This window comes from Passer domesticus, chromosome 2, assembly GCF_036417665.1.
Source record: "Passer domesticus isolate bPasDom1 chromosome 2, bPasDom1.hap1, whole genome shotgun sequence".
Classification (NCBI taxonomy): Eukaryota; Metazoa; Chordata; class Aves; order Passeriformes; family Passeridae; genus Passer; species Passer domesticus.
Window position 1 is genome coordinate 86,479,761 of NC_087475.1, and position 21,812 is coordinate 86,501,572.

The 21,812-nt window shown below is 44.4% G+C and overlaps 1 protein-coding gene across 6 annotated transcripts in view; it reads left to right on the plus strand.

The window, feature by feature from the left end:
• The first annotated feature begins 5,520 nt into the window (after window positions 1-5,520).
• The window catches only part of NARS2 (asparaginyl-tRNA synthetase 2, mitochondrial), a 48,588-nt gene continuing 32,296 nt past the window's right edge, over window positions 5,521-21,812 (plus strand). Inside the window, exons 1-6 of one of the 6 annotated variants that reach the window (XR_010356572.1) lie at window positions 5,521-5,740; window positions 8,749-8,858; window positions 9,232-9,352; window positions 10,019-10,159; window positions 13,284-13,364; window positions 20,949-21,049. Coding sequence is in view for 5 of the 6 variants with exons in the window: in XM_064409722.1 (XP_064265792.1) it covers window positions 5,618-5,740; window positions 8,749-8,858; window positions 9,232-9,352; window positions 10,019-10,159; window positions 13,284-13,364; window positions 20,949-21,049 (677 nt within the window). In the remaining variant the exon portion in view is untranslated. Of the gene's footprint in view, window positions 5,741-8,748; window positions 8,859-9,231; window positions 9,353-10,018; window positions 10,160-13,283; window positions 13,365-17,001; window positions 17,117-20,948; window positions 21,050-21,812 lie in introns of those variants that run through there. The other 5 variants (XM_064409722.1, XM_064409720.1, XM_064409723.1 and 2 more) reach the window with 5 other exon arrangements.

Genomic DNA, 21,812 nt, shown 5'->3' on the forward strand with positions numbered 1-21,812 from the left:
GGAGCAGGAATGGGTGGAGGAACTTCTCACACAGGCTTTGGAGCACTGCCAGTCACTGTGCCAGTCAAGTTGAGGGACAGGAAAGGCTCCTCCAGGCTCCTGTTAGCAGTCTCCCATGTTCACAGCACTGAATGATTACCCTGTGATTTCCATGTTCACCCCAACAATCCATGCAGAAAGCTGCTAAGGTCCATGGGGTCAGCGGACCTTCAGAGAGCCCATGGCAGCACTGCCAGAGGCTGTTCTCATAAAGGATTTATTTATGGCAGAGGAATCCAGTTTCTGAGATCACCTTGGAGACTTACCCAAAGCATTTATCACTTGGATAATGCAGGGCTCGGAACAACACAGGTGCAATGAGCTCAGGCTCTGGGCAGGCTGGAAAACGGATACTTATGGAGCATGCTTTTTTCATCATAGCTCTCTGGGAAACTGATGTTTGGGTCCAACAAAGGGGGTTACAACATTTTTAGCGCCAAGTCTTTTTTTTTTCCCCTAGTTATTAACAGCTGTGGCAGTGGGTAGGGAATTCAGGTTCTCCTGCTGCTGGAGACCTAAATCCATAGGCTGAGAATTAATAGGGGCAAAGGGCTACATTAGATGTGGCTTGCTTAAGGGAGTTTGCTAAGGAAAAAAACTATCAGTACAGGATTAAGCTGAGGGATATTCCTCATTGCACCAGGAAAAATATCTCTGACCAATGACTCACCCAGTACTTGTTTGTGATTCTAGTAATTATAAATTATTAGAAAACAGAAAGCAAAGGCTGGGATAAGGTACTGTTACTCAGCAAACCCGCATTTTGAGAACAAGAATAAGGCTTTTTTGAACATAATGTCTCTTTTTTTCCCCTGTGCAGTTGCAAAGAAAGGTATTTAATCCTTCTAAAAATAAGTATGAACGTGTCTGCTTCCAGAGTCTACAAAATATGTCTGCATCAAAGACATTTGGGAATCAGTAGCTAATTTGATACTCACAAGAAACCATAGCCTAGGACTTTGTGTCAGAGAACTGGGCTGACCTTTCAGTAACTGATGATAGCTCTGAAATGACTTCTCATCAGTGAAAGCCCAGTCTAACATCATTTAAAATAAATTAAAAGCTATCACTGGCTTCTATGGATATTGGATTAGATGATATAAAACCCACTTGAATGCTGGGAACCCAATGAAATTATCATGGTAAATCTAAATTCTAGTGAAGCTTTACAGGCTTTAAAATATCTCTCTGCAGCCCCATTAAGAATGGGTTTCTACTTCGCTCATGAATAATTCACTTCTTTTTCTTCTGACAGTACCACTGCGAACTAAGCCAGCACAAAGCCAGTTCCAGCCTTTTTGCTCACAGAAGATCCAGAGCATGTTTCTGTTGAAAGAACAATCCAGAGAGTAAAGGCCTGACCATAGACACTGCTTCCCCTCAAAGTATCGCTTCTCATGTCCTGCCATCCCCATGGAACTAGGAACAGCTCTTACAGCTCTTCCCAACACTTTTTCATCTCCTCATTTCCAGCCACTTACCCTGGGCCATGGTGATAGTGTGACTTCCAAAATGACCAGGATCTGGAAAGATTAAATTTCCTTTATGAGCTGGTCCTCATACACAACTTTGTCCATCTCCTCCTGCTCATTTTTGAAGCATTTGATCTTCATTTCAGAAGAATAAAACTTTGTTGCAGAACAAACCTGCTAGCTGGGGTAGCCCCACAGCTCTGTTTCCACGGGAGAAATTTTTGCTGTTCAACTAAAAAAGAGAGAGATGAAGAGTGCTGGCCAGTTCTCCTCAGGAATCACTCCTAGCAACAGGAGAAATGGATATCATACATATTACTCCTTCAAACCATTTGTCATTGCATCCTTTGTTCCAAATGCACTGCCTTTAACATGACCTCACATTACACATCTCCCAGCCACATTCACCTTCAATCCTCTCTCTTTCTACCCTCAGTGAAGAACCATCTTATAAGAAAAATTCTGCTTCTACCAGAAACATCTACTGGGAACATTTCCTGTCTCCTAAACCCAGATGTGAGTACAGAAGAATCATTATTTCTCATCATCCTTTTAAACCTCCCTCCCTGCAGATACCCTGACTACCAGCATCCTGCTTCCCGCCCAGAATGACATTGCTACTCTGATCCACAAAGAGCACCAGTGCTCTCTGGAAAGCTTTTAGAAGGGCTCTGCTCTGCATGGCAAGAAATGAAACATACATTCATACACAGGCATACCTTTGCCAACACCTGAAACATCTCCAAAACACCCAGTCTCTGTACCAGAGAGGAACAGTGCTGTGAGTTAGCTGCAGCACTGCATTGACCCGTAAGGACCTACTCAAAGAACCTGAGATCTGGGGTCATCCCTGGGGCTATGGCTTGTGGCTCTGGTGTTGCCAAACTGCTGGCCAGTGGGAACAGCATCCAGCAGTGAAAAGAAGATGGGCAGCTATAGGAACCAAGGCTTACAACCCTGAGATTAGGCTGTGAGATGTGTGGCTAAGGGATTTCCATGAGCTATTCCATGAGATGTGTGGCTAAGGGATTCCTGGGGGCATGAAGACGGGGGAAATGGTTTATCAGGTGAAGGCCAGGTGGCCCTCACCACTGCAAGAGGTGGAAGAGGAAGTGATGCTAAGGTGTCATGGTTCTGTTCCACCCTTGTGCAAGACCCACAGCCTTTGTGATCTCTCTCTTTGTTAACCTTGGTATCCCTCATTTACAGACAAAGAGGCTGCCCTACTTATGACAGCAGGAACAGAAGATTTGACTATGGTCTCAGCTTCACTTCCCACAAAAGTATAGTGATACCATTTGGTCTTTATAGAGAAGGATATTCCCCTGGATGAGAAAAGTTCAAGTCCAGTCCAAAAACATGCGAGGCCAGGCTTTCCTGTGTTGTGCCCTTGCCTTCAGTTACCCACAGGTGGTCCTGGAGCAGTGAGGGGAAGGACCTTACCCCTTTCCTGGTGTGTTTAGACATTGTCACTGGTGCTACCTTCTAATACTTCCTTACCTTAATTGTTTATTTGGCCTGAAGAGGGTTTAATGAGTCAAATAACCCTGGAAAAAATATTCTGGGCAGTATGGCAGAGCAGGAGAAAAAACTGAGAGAAAAAAAGCTGAGAGCAGTAATGAATGCACCATGTGTGAGCAGGCACAGAGAACATGTAACAGGCACTGAGCAGTCATGACATACATATTCAATTCTCACATTAAGCCAGGAGTTCCCTGAATGACAGAGCCGTAATTTCCTACCGATTCACATCCTGTATCTCTGCCCGACACTGCAGCAGTACCAGCTCCTTCCTGCACTGTGATTCTCTAAGAAACCACATCACAGCAGTGTACCAACATTCAGCAAAGCTCAGTGCTGGCCCTTACAGGAAGGGATTGTCATTGGCATTAAAATAAAACTAATTTTGCTCACTCAGGACTCACAAAGACATCCGTGCCCCTGTGTTTCCATCCAGCGCTGAGGCAGTAACCCATGTGTGTCCAGGCAGTCTGCACGATTCCGTGCAGTGACACAGAGGTCAAAGCTGTGGCACTGCCACAGCAGTGGCAAAGCTGTCCTCGCGGCCTGAGGATGTGCCTCTATCCCTCTCTCTGCCTCCCCTCCCTGTACCCCACCCCTGAGGTCTCCTGTCCTACCTCTCAGTGTCTTTCTCACCCCCCTGGTTATGTCTGTGGCCCTGCCCTGCAGCTCTAATTCCTCAGGATGGTGTTTCAAGGCAGGGCAGAGCTCAGGTCAGGACTGAGCCAGAGGTGGAGACATTGGCTTACTTGGAGCAAAAGCAGAGGTGAAGGAAGGGCCTGGCAAGCAGCTTTGGGCTTTGAGGACAAGAAGCTTTTCATGCACAGATAAAAAGAATCACATGGGAAAGTCAAAAAAGCTTTCCTCTCTCTTTCCATGAGCCCCACTTGTTTCTTCTAAAAGCAGCCTCTGGCCAGCAATTCCTTTCTTAGCTGGGACTTTACAGCAATGTAAAGGATTTGCCTCCCCACAAGCAGTGTCACTGCCAAAGCTGCCTCCCAGCACCTCCTGGCCCTGGGGCATCCCACTGCTGCTCTCTTGTGTGACCCACAGTGCTCCAAAGATCAAAGCACAGCAATGAGGCAACCTCTGGCCACGAGCACAGCAGGAGTGTTCAGCTGCTGCCTTCCTGCAGTGATGCTGCAGAAGAGGGACAGGCACGAATCAGGCAAGTAGAGCAGAAAAGGCTGGGCTGCATGGGAAGCAGCACTGAGCAGCACATTTCATAGAGTCACAGAATGCTTTGGGTTGGAAGGGACATTTTAATATCATCTAATTTCAACATTCCTGCCATGGGCAGGGGAACCTTCCATTAGACCAAGTTGATCCAAGCCCCATTCAACCAGGCTTTGAACACTTCTAAGGCTGAAGCAGCCACAGCTTCTCTGGGCAACCTCTTCCAGAGCCTCACTGCCCTCACAACAGAAGATTTCTTCCTCGTGTGCAATCTAAATTGACCTTCTTTCATTTTAAAACCGTTGTCCCTTATCTTTGCACTAAAGGTTTCTCTGTCTTTCTTACAAAAAGAAAGACAGAGATTTGCTGCAGCCCCCTTTAAGTCTGGAAGGCTGCAGTAAGGAGGAAGGCTTCTTTTCTCCAGGCTGAGCAGCCCCACTGCCTCAGCCTGTCTCCATGGCAAAGGTGCTCCAGCTCCCTGACCACCTCTGTGGCCTCCTTTGTACTCAGTCCAATAGGTGCATGTGTTTCCAGCGCTGATGACCCCAGAGCTGGATGCTCCAGGCGGGTCTCACAGGAACAGGGGGCAGAATCCCCCACCTCGCCCTGCTGGCCCCACTGCTCTGGATGCAGCCCAGGATATAACTGGCTTTCTGGGTCATGGCCTATTTTAAGCCCACCCCTATTGCCAAGTCATTCCCTGAAGGGCTGGAGACCCTGATGGCTGCTCCTCAGCATCCACCCACAAGAACGGGAAGGACAGAGGGGCAGAGGACAGAGGGCCATAAGCCTCGGAAAGAAACAGCAAAAAAGGTTTATTCGTCAGCAAGGCTTGCAGAGCAGACCCACTCCCGGGCCTCTTATCTGGAAAAGCGAGGAATGTCGAGGGCCATGAGAGAGTCAGTGGTCCCTGGGAGAAGCCCGGAGGACGGGACAGTGGTTGAAGCTCCCCGAGAGCCACAGCACGCCACCCCCAGACCGCGCTGCCGCTGAGGTGTCCCAGAGATCAGCAGGATCCCCTACCCGCACCACGAAGATCCCTCGTGTCCTAACACAGGATCCCTCTCGTGGCCGCAGACCATCCTTCCCCTAATCGCGGGGATCGCATTTCCACGTGTCCCGCTAGGAGCCGACCCCTCCTACGCAGAACTACATTTCCCAGGGCCGCTTGCGCCCGGGCGGCGGAATAGGTGGGCTGAGCGCGCATTCTGTTCCGATTGGCCGGCCGGGGGCAGTCGGGGCGGTCATTGGCTGGGCGGGGGGTCACGTGGGTTGGCGGGAGGCGGGCGGGCTCACGTGGGCCCGTGCGGGAGCGGGCCGGGAGGGGAGCGGGCATCGGGCACCGGGCACCGGGCACCGGGCACCGGGCTCGGGCCGGGCTCTGGGGCGCGGGCCCGCCGGGCCTCGCCATGCTGGGCAGCCGGGGCGGGTGGCGGGCCCTGCGCCGCTGCGCCTCCGTGCCGCGGGCCGTGCGGCTGCGGGTGCGCGAGGCGCTGGGGGCGCGGCGGCCGGCGGACGCGGTCAGAGTGCAGGTGCGTGCCCGCGGCCCGGGCCGGGCGCTGGGCCGGCGGGGGAAGCGGGGGCCCTGCAGAGCGTTCTGCTCGGCTCCCGGAGCCGGCGTGCCGAGGCGCTGGCAGTGTTGCCCCGCTGTGCGTGCTCGGGTCGCTGTTGTCGCGGCCAGCGCAGCCTCGGGGTCAGTGTGCCCGTGCGGAGGAGCTGCGGTGGGTCGCAGTGAGTGTGCTCTCCGCCACGTTGGCTTCATCGCCCGCTCTGTTCCGGGGAGCAGCGCCTGGGTGTGCTGCTGGTTTTAAAGCTTTTTCACAGGGCTTGTGCCACGTACGTCCGGGTTTAGAGCTGTGTCTGTAGAGCCATCGGTAACGCTTCCACTGACGTTTGTATTTAATTCCTGTTGTGAGCCAAGATAGCCTGGAATTAACGGTCTATTATATATAGCCCATTTTAGCTATGGGGCACTTTTCCTTGGCATAGGCTTGTTCCCCTTTTTTGTGGTGTTTCCAGCTGGCAGAGCGGTGGTTGCACACACAGAGTCCCTGTTTCAATGCAGAGCTGTTATCAGTATTTCTGGATGAATATGAAAAAGACTAGGGTGTTTGGTAGCAGTTTTAAACAAAACTGAAAGTGCATGGATTTATAAGAAGGAAATGTCTCACTGTGAGGGGCGTGAGGCACTGGCACACATTGCCTAGAGAAGATGTAGCTGCCCCTTCCCTGGAAGTGTTCAAGGCCAGGATGGGGCTTGGAGCAACCTGGTTTACTGGAAGGTGTCTCTGCCCGTGGCAGTGGGGTTAGAACTGGATAACCTTTAAGTTCCTTTTGAATTCAAGCCGTTTGTGATTCTACTGAAAAAAAACAACAACAACAACAAAAAAAAAAACCCAGTTTGTAGCACGCTGGTGTTCCTGCTCACATGTAGGTGAAGCCTAATAGGGTAGGAAAAAGCTCATCCAGTGTTGGTTCTTTTTGGATGTAGTTTGGTTAATAATGCAAGCTGGAATAAATTGATGCTAAAATTTGCAGTACTGGCATTCTTTCCCCTTCCCTGTCCTCCAGACCCTTGCTTCTTTCCTCTTCCCCTTTGCTACCAAAATGTGGGGGCTTTGTATTAAAATGGGCTAGGAATCTGGTCTGGCTTAAATCCAACCTTATAATGGCCAGATTGTTGGACTGTGCAGTCTAGTTGTTACAGTCAGGATTGTCACTTTTGTTATACACTCATTCTGGTGAGGTGTGAAGTGGTCAGAACATTGCTGCCACAGCCTCTGCTGCTCCAGTGCAAGCCTGTGGGTATGCTTTTACTTCCTATTGCCGGATGCAAGACTCCTTCTCTTATTTAATAGATTCCAGAACAGCTTGATGAAGTGGCAAAAAAGTTTCTTTGTTCATTTTTTTGGTGTGTTGTGTTAAGGAGTGTTTGTGGGGAGGGAAACTGAGGAATAATGTCTGCCACTATACATTAAACATGAATCCAATATAACATACATGCTGTGTTCTGGGGATTTCCTGGAATACAGAGGATAAGCACAACAGCTTCAGGCGTGTTACCGTAGGAAACACCTTTTACTTTCACCATACAAATAAGAGGATGCCCAGATGATCTTGTTTCTTGCATTAGTTCTTCCTTTGGGTAGAACACTCTGCAGGGGTGGTTTACTCTGTCTGACTCACTAGATTCACATCTTTAAAATCTTCCGTGGTTCTTACTGGAATATGGAAAGCATGTTATACAAGCCTGTGTAATGCTTTGCCTGTATTAGTAGTAATTTTTTAAACTATAACACACTTTACTTCTCGGGCTGTTTAATTCTTGGTTTGCTCTGTCTGGGTGACAGAAGTAGATGGTTTGCATTGGTTTGTCTGGTTTAAAATCACTAAAGCACTTGCCCAGTTTGAAGTCATTGGGACTATTTGGTCCCTTCAGTTAAGATGTAACTGGTTGGAAAAGAGGCAGTTTGGTTGTTTAATCAGCCCTGGTTTTAGTTGTTCTCTACAATATTGTTAGAAGATGATCTGCAAGACCCCCAGCAGATAATTTTGCTTTGAAGGCCAGCTTTGTCTCAACTCTGGTCAGCTGAGGAGCAACTATGGGAGTTAAATTTTGCTTGCTGCCTTGGTACTGACATAACATTTCCCATAAAAAAGTAATTAAAAATTATATGTCATTAACAAACTCAAATTAAGACATTAGCCTGCACTGTACATGTTCGGTTTTCCTGTTTTGCTGTTACAAAGGATTGGGGTATCATTAGTTTTATTCTTTTCATAAAACTGAACAAAATATTTCTAAATTTTTTTCTTAATAGCTTTTTTTTTTCCCCCATGGGCTCAATGAAGCAGTCTTGGTTTTTGAGATGAAAGGAGAAACATCCAGTGCAATCATTTTTATTTTTGTTTTGTATGAATACCTAGTTTTTCATGTGAATTTATTGGCTGCAACATTGTTTTAGCAGTCCAGCATTTTAGGGCACATAAACCTCTAGTGAACAGATTTGAAGATTTGAAACATTGGAACCTTTCTACAAGGATAGAACAACAAAACTGATACTGAAAACCATCAGAATGGTCTTGCATGTATTGTAATGAAAAATAGTGCATGACTGGTCTCTCCTGCTTTAGTAAGAAGAGTTTGGAAGGGACATTACCAATAGGAGTATGTACTTTGCTGAAACACTTTACATCTTCAGAGCACTTCATTGATTTCTTTATTCTCAGCTCCCCAAAGATGCAGGTACATCTTTTTAATCCTTGCTGTTCTTGGGAAGAGACTCTGCCTCAGAAAGATGTCTCTGCCTAAGGATTTGTTTCTCTCTGCTTTGAAGTGAAAAGAAAAACTGACACTAACTTTTTTTCTCTTTTTGTTTTTATTGTCATTATTTTTTTGCCTCTAAAGAAACAGTTACTTTGATTTCAGTAAGAAGCTGAATTAGGCCTGAAGTGGTGTGTCCAGCTCAGATGGAAGAAGAGCATGAGCACACAGCATTCCTGCCAAAAAATAACAAATCTCTTGTTCTTTTACCTCTAGGGCTGGGTTCGCTCTGTCCGATCCCAGAAGGAAGTTTTGTTCCTGCACATAAATGATGGGAGTTCTCTGGAAAGCCTCCAGGTGGTTGCTGATCCCAGCCTGGAAAAGAAGTAGGTCCATTTGAAATAACTGGAGAAATACATGTGCTGATCAGTGCTTGGAGGGGTCTGCTTAGGCCTCCTTCCCTGTGCCAGGGACTCGCCAACCACATTTGTCTCCACCAAGAGCCTCTTCTAATAAAAACCTGTCACTTTTCTCCCCTCTTGTCCAACATTCCTGCCTTGTCCTAAATTCTTCTCTAGCTTTGTGAATCTCTTCCCATTCCCACCTCTGCATTAATAATTTTTCATTTTGTCACTTAAGCTCTATGGCTACAGCATCTCTTGTGATCCTGAGTAATCCAGCTAAATTAACAGGAATCTCTCTTCTGAATGTAGTTGTATCAGCACCCAGTTAAGCTGTTGTTTTTTCTTTGTTTCTTAGAGACCTGACTTTTGGAAGCGCAGTGGAAGTGCAAGGGAAGCTTGTCAAAAGTCCTCACAGGATGCAAAACATGGAGCTGCAAGCTGAAGCCATTAATGTGGTGGGACCTTGTGATATTTGGGTATGTCACTATAGCAGGACTGCTGGAAATCTATTCTTGAAGGTCCAAGTATCCAGCAAAGCATGCTTGCAACTGTGTTTTCTTTAAATCTGAGTGGTCCTGCAGACTTTGATTTGTCAGCAGTGTCTGTAGAGCACATCAAAGGAGAAACATTGGATCTCCATGAAAGCTCGCTTCTGTGACAGAGCCATTTCTCCATGGAAAATGTGTACAGGCTGACAGTTAAAAGTATGCCTTTGTCCCACCCTGAAGCACTTAACCTGTGCAGGTGGCTTACCATGAATTGGAGAAGCAGTGGAAGTGGCAAGGCACTCTAGGTTGTGCAGTTGGAAGAGCCATATCTGGCACAGGCATCTTCAGAACCAGCTTGCTGTTGCAGCAGTGAGGTGAACAGCTGGGTTTCAGGGAAGCTCAACATCCAAAAGGTGGAGTGTTTTAGAATGCTAATACTTCCTCTGATGTTGGTGGATCTTTCTCTGCTCTAAGCATTGTAAAATACACAAAATAAGCAGAAAAGATAGGCAAAAGCATCTAGTTCTTCTGTACTCTGTGATGGTGATTGAGTTTTAGTAGGGAGAGATGGCATTCTCTCCCTAGCAATAGCAATAAAACTGCATGGACTCCCAAGTTCTCATCCTCTTACATTGACTTCCTTGTTGTTTTCAGTCGTTTCCCCTGAAAATGAAGGAGCGGCACCCACTGGAGTACGTCCGGCAGTTCCCTCACCTGCGCTGCAGGAACAACACGCTGGGCGCCCTCCTGCGAATCCGCAGCGAAGCCACTGCAGGCATCCACTCCTTCTTCCAGGTAGTCCCTTCTGTATCCAGCCTCTCCTGTAGAACACTCCACGCAGGCTACCTTTATGGGAGCAGGTTAGGAGGGAAGGAGCATGACATCTTGCCTGCAGGATATGGATTTTGCGCACAGTGGTTTTTTTCCAGGTCTGAGCCTGGCTGGGCCTTGGCCAGACTGTTGCTTATGACCAGGTTAGTGCATCTGTGGCCTGTCAGTGCCTTTCCACCCATTTCCTGTTATTTATCCCTTTCACAGAGTTGCAGTGTAATTGCCTGCAAGTGTGTGGTCTGTGGAACACAACATAATATGGACTTGTTTAACCCATCCTCTGCAGTGACCTTATGGTCCTTGGACAGAAACATCCTCCCACATGGAAAAATCTGTGATACAGGAACACAGACAAACTGACTCAGAGCTTCATGTTATTCTCAGTTCTTGCCTCTTACTGCAGTACCAGTCTGTGGGGATGCTGTTGGCTGACATTAAGAGACTCCTGGTCTGATGCATTTGACACTGATGGGTGGGAGCCACCTGTGTTTTCTGAATGTGTCACTCTTAAGCTGTGGGCACAGCACGGGCTTTGTGCAGGCAGGGGAGCAGTGAATTAGCTCTGATGCTAGATGTCACATAGAGACCATGTGTGACTAGAAAAAGAAAGGTAGCAAGTTCTTTAGGACGCATGAGCCTTTCTTTAAAGCTGTTCCTGTAAATAAACATGTTTTAGTTTAGATAAGCTGGCTTTAGCTAGAATAGAATCACATTCAGATAATTCTGATGACAAAATTCATACATAATAATTAGTGTGGCCCAAGAAACAGGTTAGAAGTGTTGAGATGAATTTCTGGTTCCAGGTTTGCTGGTCTTTGTTGCCTGCACTGGCAAAGAAGGCTTGCTTTCTCTAAGAACTGTCCGTGTGGAATTGCATGGTGTTTGAATGACTTTTGTGGTGGGGGGTGCGGTCCTGTGTCAGGTAAAGTTGCTGGTTTCAGGATTGTGCCTGCTCCTAAGACGTAGGCCAGCTCTGTCGGGAATCAGTCTGTGCCGCCGTCGAGCCACTAGATGGCATTGCCTACAACAGTTTGTGCTTCCCGACCTGGACACCGCAGGCAGCCGAGGTACAAAACCCCCGAGGTACAAAATTCAGGCTTTGCTTCTCCAAATCAACCCCTGCTCAGGCTCTGACATACCTTCCTGTTTACAGTGCTCAAGAGCAGAGCTCTATTAAAAAAAAAGAATTTAAAAAATAGAATCTATCATCAATTTAGCAGCAGCAGCTACACTAAAGTTCTTTTTAAAGGAATAAGGAAGATCTGGTCCCAGACCTGATATTTGTGTACGAACTCTCCTAGCACCAGGAATGTCTGTGGTTTTATTCTGTCTCTAATGGAAGGAAGTCTTAAAATTGCCACTTGCATCATCCCAAGAATATTGCAATTTCCGACTTGACAATGTTAGAACATACCATAGCTACAAAGTACAATTTGAGCATTTTCATTGGGCAAAGCTGTAAGGAGCTTAATGGTGGAAGAAAGTAAGTGGAGCTGTTTGAATACACAAAGCTATCAAGACTCTGTAACTTTAAAAACCTCTCTTTTTTAGCCTGTTCATTTCCAGGAATGAATGCCTAGTGCCAAGTGCCTTTGGTTGGGATGTTGAAAGCTAAAATGTCCTCTTTAAATCTTCTTCTGAGAATTGTGGTCCATGTGGGATAGAAACGTTGTTCCTAGGCACAGTAAGATAGTTGCATTGTGAATGGCGAATTCCATTCTGTACATTAAGTTCCGGGTTTGTGAGAGGCTCAGTAATGTAACTTGAATTATTTTAGAAGCTTTTATAAGGGGAATTATCCAAGAGGTTTTAAGGGGATTCTCTTATTTCAGATCTGTGCAGTTTGCATTACTTTCCAAAGCATGTAAGGGATCTAGGTGAAGAGTGCTACTTTACAGCAACTGCTACCACTGTATGAGGAATTTAGGCATTTTCAAACATCTCCTCTAGAGCTGGGAGGCCATGTACCCAGCAAGGCTCTGAATATGCAGGGAAATGTGTCAAAGGCCTGCATTTTATACTGGTAGAGTGAAACTTTCTTCTTCTGGCAAAGCAAGTAGCTCTGGATCCAAGACTTCCTTCTGTGCAGTAACTGGATCCCAGTGAAGAACCAAGGTAGCCTAGAGCTGACTGCAGGGACTTTGCTCCCTCTTGGTTGTGTACTCCCACAAAATGCATTGCATGTTCATATGAGGTTTTTGATCCAAATTAATTTTAGTTTGATTCTCAGAGTGGGCAGTAAATACTACTCCTGTCTTCCTAGTCCCTTAAGGAGCTGATGATAAGGACCAGGACCTCTCATGTGACTGAATTGTATTATTTTGGTAAAAGCTATGAAGCTGAGATGTATCCATCCACTGAATATTGGGTTGCAGCTGTTTTAAAAGCCTATGTCTGCACTGCAGAGAAGTCCAGAGAGCAGGGGCTCTCTTCATTCAGCCTTACTGGTTTCAGAAGCCTCTGCTGGATTTGTGAGCTATTACATGAATGTGTAATTCTGCAGGTACCTAGAACATGATCAAGCCAGGGTATACTCTGTCTCTTAAAATCAGCTTGACTTCAGTGTCTTAGAGGATGCAAGGTAGGACTGACACTTTATTGGTGGTTGGGTGTTTTTAAGATCTTTCATCCAGTGTGTGATTTTTGTCATCCAACACATTTGATCACTTCTCTTAATGCAGCACGCAAAGAGTGTCCTTTGCCTAACCACTGCCTTCCAGAAAGCTGAAAGAAGCAAAGTGTTGAGGTCTTAGGGGTGAACTGGATTGAAACTGCCCAAAACTATAAAAATTCTGGACAAAGTGAAAAGAAAGAGGAATGATTTGGAAACAGGCCAGTGCAAAAAAAAAAAACTCATAGTAATGACATAAATCTTTTTTGGTTATGAAACCTGGAGGAAAACACACAGGTAGTAAACACAGGTTTGTAAATCATGGTAGCATTTTGTCATCTGTCCCTGTAAGACAGAAGCTGCCCAAAAGACTGCATGTGCTGTCCTGGCTGGGAGCTAATGGCCTAGTTGTGTGTGCTGGTTGATGTCATCCTTCAGGGTGACAGCTTGTTAACTTTGCTGTTCTGTCTATTCCAGGATAACGGATATGTGCATATTCATACCCCTATCATTACATCCAATGACTGTGAAGGTGCTGGGGAGCTCTTTCAAATTGAGGTAAGTTGGGTTGCATAAGGTTTGTTTCGGTTTGGTTGGTTTTGTTCTCAAAGCAATTCTTGAGTTCTTCAAGGTTAGAGGAAATATTTATCTTCATAAACCCTTTTATGTACTTCTGTAATTTTTTTAATATAGCAATCCTTTGCTTCAATTAATAATTTAGACAGTTAAACAGATAATTATCTTATATTTTATTGCTGCTTTGTGCATTAATCAGCATCTCTGGTACTGATGAGGTTGTTCTATCCCTGGTGCTGTGGAAAAATTTACAGAGAATAACGGAGGGAGGTGGAACATCTTAGTAAACAGAATAATGTGATTGTAAGAGGCCAAGAGATGGGATGGGCCATTCAGGACAGGCTACTACACTCAAGTATTTCTGAGCTTTGAAACAAAGAATATAATTAATCATGAGGTAATTCTTTAAAAAAAAGTCAGTAATATCTGAAACTCCTTTTCACCAGTGTGTGTATATACAGGTTCCTCCCTACAAGCTACTCCTGTTGGAATTCTCCGCCAATATTGTCAAGCTTCCCCATAACCACCAAATTACTGCCACAATCTATCATTATAAGAGTACTTCACATCATGGGTCAGAACCTCTTGTGAAACTGAAACACAGCCATAACCACTAAGATCTCCCCCACAGATTTCTCATGATTCCTGACCCCACAGTCATTAATCATACAGAATTCCACTGCCTTTTATACTTCTGTATCTGAAATTCAGTCTTCTGTCTCAAACAACGGCATCCATTGCTTCTTATGCATATTGTCTCCAGCTTTGCTGGTGATTCATCTGTAAGCAAAAGAAAAATTGTTGGGGTAGCAGTTACTTGCTGTGGGATCGTGTCTTCCACTCTGCACAGCCTTGTGACAAAAAAAGCTTCTGTCTACTTGTTCTCCAGGATCTCAAGGTCTAACCTGTGCTACCAGTGATTCCCTTCCACACCAGTACATGTGGCTCAGCTTTTTGCTTGCTGGGACAATAGGGTTGATTAGCTAAACGAAATTGTTCCTGTTTAATTGAGATGCCTTAATACTACCCAAGGTTCACTCCAGGCTGTTGCATGCAAATTAAGACGTGAAAACAAGTGACACTTAATGATGGAAACATTATGCAGTTTGCAGCTGTACAGCGTATTGCGTCTTCGGTACAAATTGTATCCACTTGAAAACTGTAGAGGATGCAGGACTGCAGCGTAGGTGGCTGGTAGTGACAGAAGCCCTGTTGCAAATGTTGATTGAGGTGCTAAACTGTGAGCTGAAACTTGTATAAACTGGATCTCATCTAAATGCATGGTTCAAGGTGGATATTTTACTCCTCTCCAGTGGGATTGCTGAGGTGTAAATAATACCTGTCTTGGAGAAATGTAACTACAAGCTGTGCTTGAAAGGTGTGCACTAAGTGCCAAGTCAGACCCTATTAAATGGCTTGTGCCATAAAGGAAGGAATTCACAAACCCACTTGCTGCTGGGAAGAGGGAAGTTGTCCCTGATTTCCTGTTTTTTCTTTGATTACAGCTTCATTGTCTGGCTTCATTTAGGACTTAGTGTTGTTTCTGCAAAGCCCAATTCACAACTGGTCCTGGCTAGCAGAGCTCTAAGGCTGCCTGCTATCCTGCTGGGGTCACGTCACTTTTTTTTGCCAGTGAAAACATGGGGAAGATTAAGCCTGCCTTAGGCCATGTGTGTGATGCTGTCAGACACAAAATAAGAGTGACAGAAGGGTGTCAGACATAATAATAAGGGTATGGTATTTGCAGGAAGGCCCAGAATCTTCAAGTTGGCCCAAACCAACTATCAAGACATTCTTGTCTGCTGTATTCAGTCACTTTTTAAACTAGCCTTTCATTCACTGAGCAGGACAAGGGAGAATATAAATTAATGTTCCTCTTATATTTGAGGAGGAGCTGAGATTTCTGATGATGGGAATTGATGAAAACAACCTTTGAATTAGATTCTTCAGTTTCAAAAAATATTTAAATCCTGTTCTTTAAGACCTATCTTCTAGCTGTAACCAGAATTGGTGTCCTATTACTCCTGAATTTGTAGTAGTTGCAGTACATCTGTTGTTAACAGATTGGGGTGTTTCTGCTTTTTCGGGTTTTTTTTTTTTGTTTGTTTGTTTGTTTTTTTTTTTTTGTTTGTTTGTTTGTTTGGGTTTTTTTTGTTTGTTTTTTTTTAGCTCCCTTGGGCAGTGTATAGAGCTAGTCTCACCAGTTTAGTTGACCTGCTGGAGGTGGAGTAAGTTGAAAACTTTAGTTGAATAGTCTTTAGGACCCAAGTAGAGGCTGCTTTTGTACCCACTGTGAACTATTACCTTTAAATAGCTGTTTTCTCTTACTTACTAGCACAAATTAATCCTCTGCACAGGCTTGAGCAGCCATTAGATGTTAGTCAGTCTTTTGAAGTGATGGGAAGTGAAGAGAGTAGGAATATGCTTTTACATGTGAGTTGAAGAAATGGGGAAAAATTTATCTGAAGTTAGAATGAAAAGGCTTTTTGAAATGTGGTCTTTGATTCCCGAAGCTCTTAATCCTGTAGGATTTGTGTTTGTTTATATATTCAGCTTCCTCATTATCTTTGTTTGGTTTTGGATGTCCTGATTAGTCTGTACATAGCTTTGGTTGGGATGCTCTCGTATTAAACTTGGGATGGGGGTGAATCCATATTCCCTCTCTGCTGGACAAATCAACTAAATGTTTTTAAAATGAAGTTACTGTAATGATGAAAAGAGTGCAATAAGCAGAGGACGTTTTAAAGAATAAATAAGTCACAGGATAGTAACAACTCCAGAGGAAACTTCTCCACCTGAAAAGTGTAGGTTTGCGGAGAAACTGCCAGAAGTGTGAAGATGACTAGGCAGACCCTAACCCACATCAACAACACCATCATGTGGCTTTCTGCACTGTTGACTGTATCTTCCTGTGGTGGGAGCATGTAGGGGACAAAGCATCTTGTTTGTGCTTCTTTCTTTAAAGTAAATATATTGAAAATACTAGAAGACCTTTGACTGTTGAAAGCAGCATTTTAGTATCATCGAAAGCAGGATGAGGTAATTCTTGAAACAGGGAGAATGCAGATCAGCAGGGGCAGATACCCCTTTTTCTATTTTAATCTGAAAATGATTCCCCTATACCAGCAGTTTTAACACCTACACCTCAGCACAAATTCTTTCCTTGTTTTTTTTTTAACTAATTTTTCTCTTTTATTTCTTCTGAAGTCCAGAATTCTTAGCAGCTTTTTATTTTGTAAGAAACTTTACCCAGTCCCCTTCTGTGGCTACATCCTAAGAAACTTGCCATACTTTTGTCCTTGTGACCCAGCTGCATGTCTGTTCCCTGCTATTTTCAGTAGCCTCCCACTCTGTCTGCAATGTTGAAGACTCCCTGTTTTCTGAGTCTATTGCTCTCTTTTGCACTTTGCTGCCTGGAAAATTTTCTTTGTATGGCAGCTCTCAGCTGCTGTGGAGAAGTTGGAGGCTTCTCAGTGCTCTGTAAGAGCCTGTCTGGCCCAGGACATTCCAGCTGGTTCAGTGTGGGTCTCCACAGTCACTTCCCCTGTTGCCCAGCTGCAGCCTTTTAGGGGATCTCAGTATGCAGTGAGTTCCAAAGCATAACAGCTGTATCATGCATTCACAGCTCCTTGAAGTAGCTCTCACGTGCAGTTTTATTGCCTGTGGCCGTATCCTTCCTGGGACTACTCTCTACCTGTAAGGAGCGCTGCACTGTCCCTGTCGCTCCAGAGGAGGTAAAATGTGCTCTGTGTGAGGCTTGTCTCTTCCCATGCACACCTCATGGCACCTGGATGGTGTCTGGCTGAACCCAGGGTCTGGATGAGGCCATTTCATTACTTGAAAGGATATTTAGGATATTTAACTGTAAACCTGAAGAACTGTCCAGGTATAGTTCTTCTCTAAAATGCATCTGGAGATTGTACGGTGTCGGGCTTTTGGGGGTTTTTTGCTCCTCACTCAAAGGAGTGATTGTCAAAGTTTTTAGGTTCTTGATGGTGCAAGTTTATGGCTGTGCCAGCTGTGGCACCAGCAATATGTACCTGCTGCTGAAGATACAGAAACTTACTCCTACTATCCCTTTTGGTACTACTGAAAAATATCCTTGTCAGCTCCGAAGAAAGCTGGGATCTGCTGGGGAGGATCACACTTAAACACAACAGTGTTGGTGTCTGTAAGGTGCTTTCCCTTTTAGAGATCTGTGACAGTCTGGGAGGCAGCCAGTTCCTGAGAGACTGGTACTTCAGAGAAGTGCTTGGCAGGGATCAGGGTAAGCTGGACCTGAGCTGAGGGACGGCTGGCTTTTGCATGTTCTAGCTCTCCCAGTTTCTCCTCATTTTTACCTGATTCATATCTGCCTGGCCAGTTTGTATTTATGAGATGTTATGCATTCCAGTACATATTTATGAGATGTGTGTCTCATCAGAACCAGCTGCTATTGCTCAGTGCAAGTCCAGCTGGTCAGAATTAGGACTGGAATTGCAAGGAGGACTTCTTAGAAGCTTGGAATTTTGCAGAGGTTGTCTGAAAAGGAGAATCCAATAATGTTTGTGATGGGGTGTCACAGAGGGCAAATCTGGATTAAAGATGTGTTTCTGGGAAGCTGCAGCAGCATGGTGGTGTGGGCCTGGGCTAGAGCTACAGCAATGATTTCTGTGAGCTTTTTCAAGTCTCCTCTGATCCCTTCATGCTTTTGACTTGCATGAAGTGTAAGACAGAATCAAACAGTTTGTACTCTCCTGAAGCTAATTGCCTCAAGGAGAAGCTAATACAAGACTGACATCAAAGGGAATAATTTTAAATTAAATCATTAGACATTTGAGGAGATGGAGAACAAAACAGGTACTAAATCCAGTTGTTCTTGTATTTAGAATGAGAATAAAAAGCCTTTGAAGTTGACGTCAAATACTAGCACGTTTATAGCACATTTACTCTGAGACACCAAGATGTTTCTCTATCCCTTTTCCCCCATTGCAGTTTGGGTAATTTTCACTCTGGGGTGGAAAGAGCTTGAAAGGAAACCCATAATTCCCCTCCTAATCTTTTATTAAGTCTGTGTTTTGGGGTTGGGAACTGGGAGAAGTGTCCATCTAATTGAAGTAAAAGCACCACTGTGTTGTTGCTTCATTTTGCTAGTCATGGACATGAAAACCAGTCTCACCCAGTGTCAGCAGTGAAGGCATAGTGTCCCCTACCATTTAATTGTTTGTCTTGTACCAGTGGCTGTGGTTTCATATAATAAAGAAGCCATCTTGATCTAAAAGGCTGAGCATGAATCTGGGGCACAGGCACTTGGGAATACTGGCCTGTGCTCAAATGTGTAAAGTGGAGGAATCACCTCCAGTGGATTAGCTGATACTTGTACCTGTGAAATGTGCAGCTGCTAATTATGGAATCTTCTCTTGCTGAAGGTGTCCCTTCTGATCAAAAAGGGAGGCCTTAACTTTTCTGTGCAGGAAAAATTATTCTGCATGAGCTGTGTGGTACCCATGGTATTGAATATTGTGCCTTAGGATGAGTGAGAGCAAGTGGACAGCTGTGGGGAGGGGAGGTGATCAGATGGTGATGGGGCAGTAAAATTTAAATATTGCCATGTTTACTTTTCACCTTCTGTCAGAAGCCATTCACGAGCTGCTCACAATGCAGCATACATCTTGGGATCTCTCAGTAACCTCTCAACAGCCTCTAAATAGGCTGCAGGTTTTCAGGAGCCCAGTTGACTTGTAGATTGTCTCACTTTGTCTAGTCACTATTTTCCTTACGTCTCTGAGATCACATACAATTTGGAGAATGAAAAATGACACAAAGTCATTATAAATAAACCTGGCCCCAGCTCCTGGAGACAGCTGTATCCTGTTTGTGGATTTGGGGGGAAGCATTGAGATTTTGTGGCTGATTTCTTGTTCTTTTCTTGATTCCAGTTTGTCTCTCTGTCATTGTTTAGAAGTTGCATCCTACAGGATTAGGTGGGATTTTTCACTGGTGAAACAAGGAAGGTCTGAACTAAACTTTCAGGAAAAGAGAAACCAGAAACTATGGCCCTTCTCTTTAGTCTTCTGGCCATGGTTCTGCAGTATGTGAATGTTTGATGTTTATTAATATATTTATTGGTTTTGAGCAAATGCTCTGGGTTTATTTGATGAAAACAGTAGGGACCTGCTTCTGCATCCTCGAAGTTTGGTGTTTGGTTTTTTTAGAACCTCAAAACCTCTGAAGCAAAGGAAGCAGTCCTGGGGTTAGAGCCACAATTTGTCATATTTTCATTGATCTCTGTGGAACAAGGCAAGCTTGCTCTTTTCTTCAGTGTGATGTTGTGAAGAGATAAATCTGCCTTGTGATCTGAGGTTTTTGGAAGTCACTGTTTTATCTTTGTGATGAGCAGCAGAGCTTTTTGAGAGCAAAAGCAACACCTTCAAGCTCATAGAGAAAAATGGCAGGTTGTAGGCTATCAAAGGCTGGCAAACAAGGCTCCCTGTGACAGAGCAAGTTAGGGAGTGAGGTGTCTGGAGGCAGTGGCATACTTAGCTGAACTAGCAACACTTAGCATGACTCCTAGGAGCTACACCTTGGGTATTTCAAATTTATTTCAGAAGTTGGAAGTGAATGTAGATCAGCCAGACCTCAGATTAGCTTTGAAGTTTCATTCTGTTTTCCTCCTGAACCTTTATCTCCTCCAAAGTTTAGGGATGACATTGAAATATACAAGATGTTGAAACACAATATCATCTGTCTTCATGTTTCTTTAAAAGTCACTGAATTGTGACCTCTAGAGATCATCTAATCCATCTCACTGTGCTCAAACAGGGTCAGCTGGAGCAAGTTGTCCAGTACTCTGCTGCTGAGTTTTTTATATCTCCCCAGATGGAGACTTTACAGCCTCTCTGGACAACCTGTTCTAGTGCTTGACACCACAGTAAATATTAAAGGTTGTTCTTGTTTTCAGATGAATTTTTGTGTGTCTTTTTAAAAATCTATGCCTGTTGTCTCTTGGGACTTCTTTTTTCTTTTGAGGTTCTTCATAATGGAGCACTGAACTTGTTAAATTTTCTATTACTTGTAGATTTTTATGCATAAAATATCTGATGACCTGAAAAAAGCATGCAAAAGCTGAAATGAAACTTTATTTTTCACTGCCTATATAATATGTAAGCTGTGATGTCTCTGAATTAATATTGTTTCAGTTGAGATACTTTTGAAGACTGAATAATAAATCTTAAGAGGATATTGCTTTGCTTTTTTTTTTTTTGGATTACTGTTTGTCTTTTTCCAGTGGAAACAAATTCATTTCCCTGTGAAAAGAAAATAACACTGTGTTTAAAGTTTTTTCTGAAAGTCAGTGGGACTGACACAGAAAACACTCCTCCATTTTCTCATCAGGCTTGAAATTGAATTTTGAAGGCAATGCTATATGAAGTTTCAAACTACAAATGATAGAGATTCTTCTCTTCCTCCTCTCTGTTCATTTTGGTAGGAAAGTGAAAATTGATGCTTTGAAAAAAGGGAAAATAAGCCGGGTGCTGTGCTTTTTATTTAAACACCAATGGTCTGACTTGTTCCTCATTGTTACAGACATCAAGAGAGGCAAAGGAGTCTGTGGAAAAGACCCATTTCTTCAATGTGCCTGCCTTCCTGACAGTTTCTGGCCAGCTCCATTTGGAAGTAATGGCAGGGTGAGCAAAATTAGAAGTTTTCATCTTTGTCTGTGGGATATTCCCAGCTGGTAATTTTGGTATCCATTACATATCTGCCATGGTTATCTGCCAGAAATGGACTGAGTGGCAGTGGCTGGATGATGGGTGCTGGGAGGCCAGCCTGGACAGAGGGCTGGAGCACCTCTTGTGTGGACACAGGCTGAGAGAGCTGGGATTGTTCAGCTTGGTGAAGGCTCCAGGGAGACTTTAGTGCCCTTTCCAGTACCTAAGGGGCTACAAAAGAACTGAGGATAGGCTTTGGACAAGAGCATGGAGTGACAGGGCAAGGGGGGATGGCTTCAGATTGAAAGAGGAAAGGTTGGAATTAGATATTAGGAAGAAATTCTTTACTTGAGAGTGGTGGGGCACTGACACAGGTTTACCAGAGAAACTTGAATACATCCAGGAATGGGGGTGTTGGTAGGGGAAGGTGTCCCTGCCTGTAGCCAGGGAGTTAGAACAACATTGTCTTTGGGGTCACTTCCAAAATCATTTGGTGATTCTATGCTCTGGAGGGTCTCATAGCATCTAGAGAGCTAATACTGTGTGATCTATCAGTGCAGTGCTTTTGCATCTAGAAGATCTTCATTTATTTTTGAAGTCTGAAGGGATTCAATACCACTTGAGCTGCAGGCCTCAAAAACTCAGTGCACTTAAATAAAAATAAAAGGAGCAGGTTCCCAGAACAGCTATGCTCCATTATGAATAAACACATCTAAATTTATATGGCCCTAGATTCATT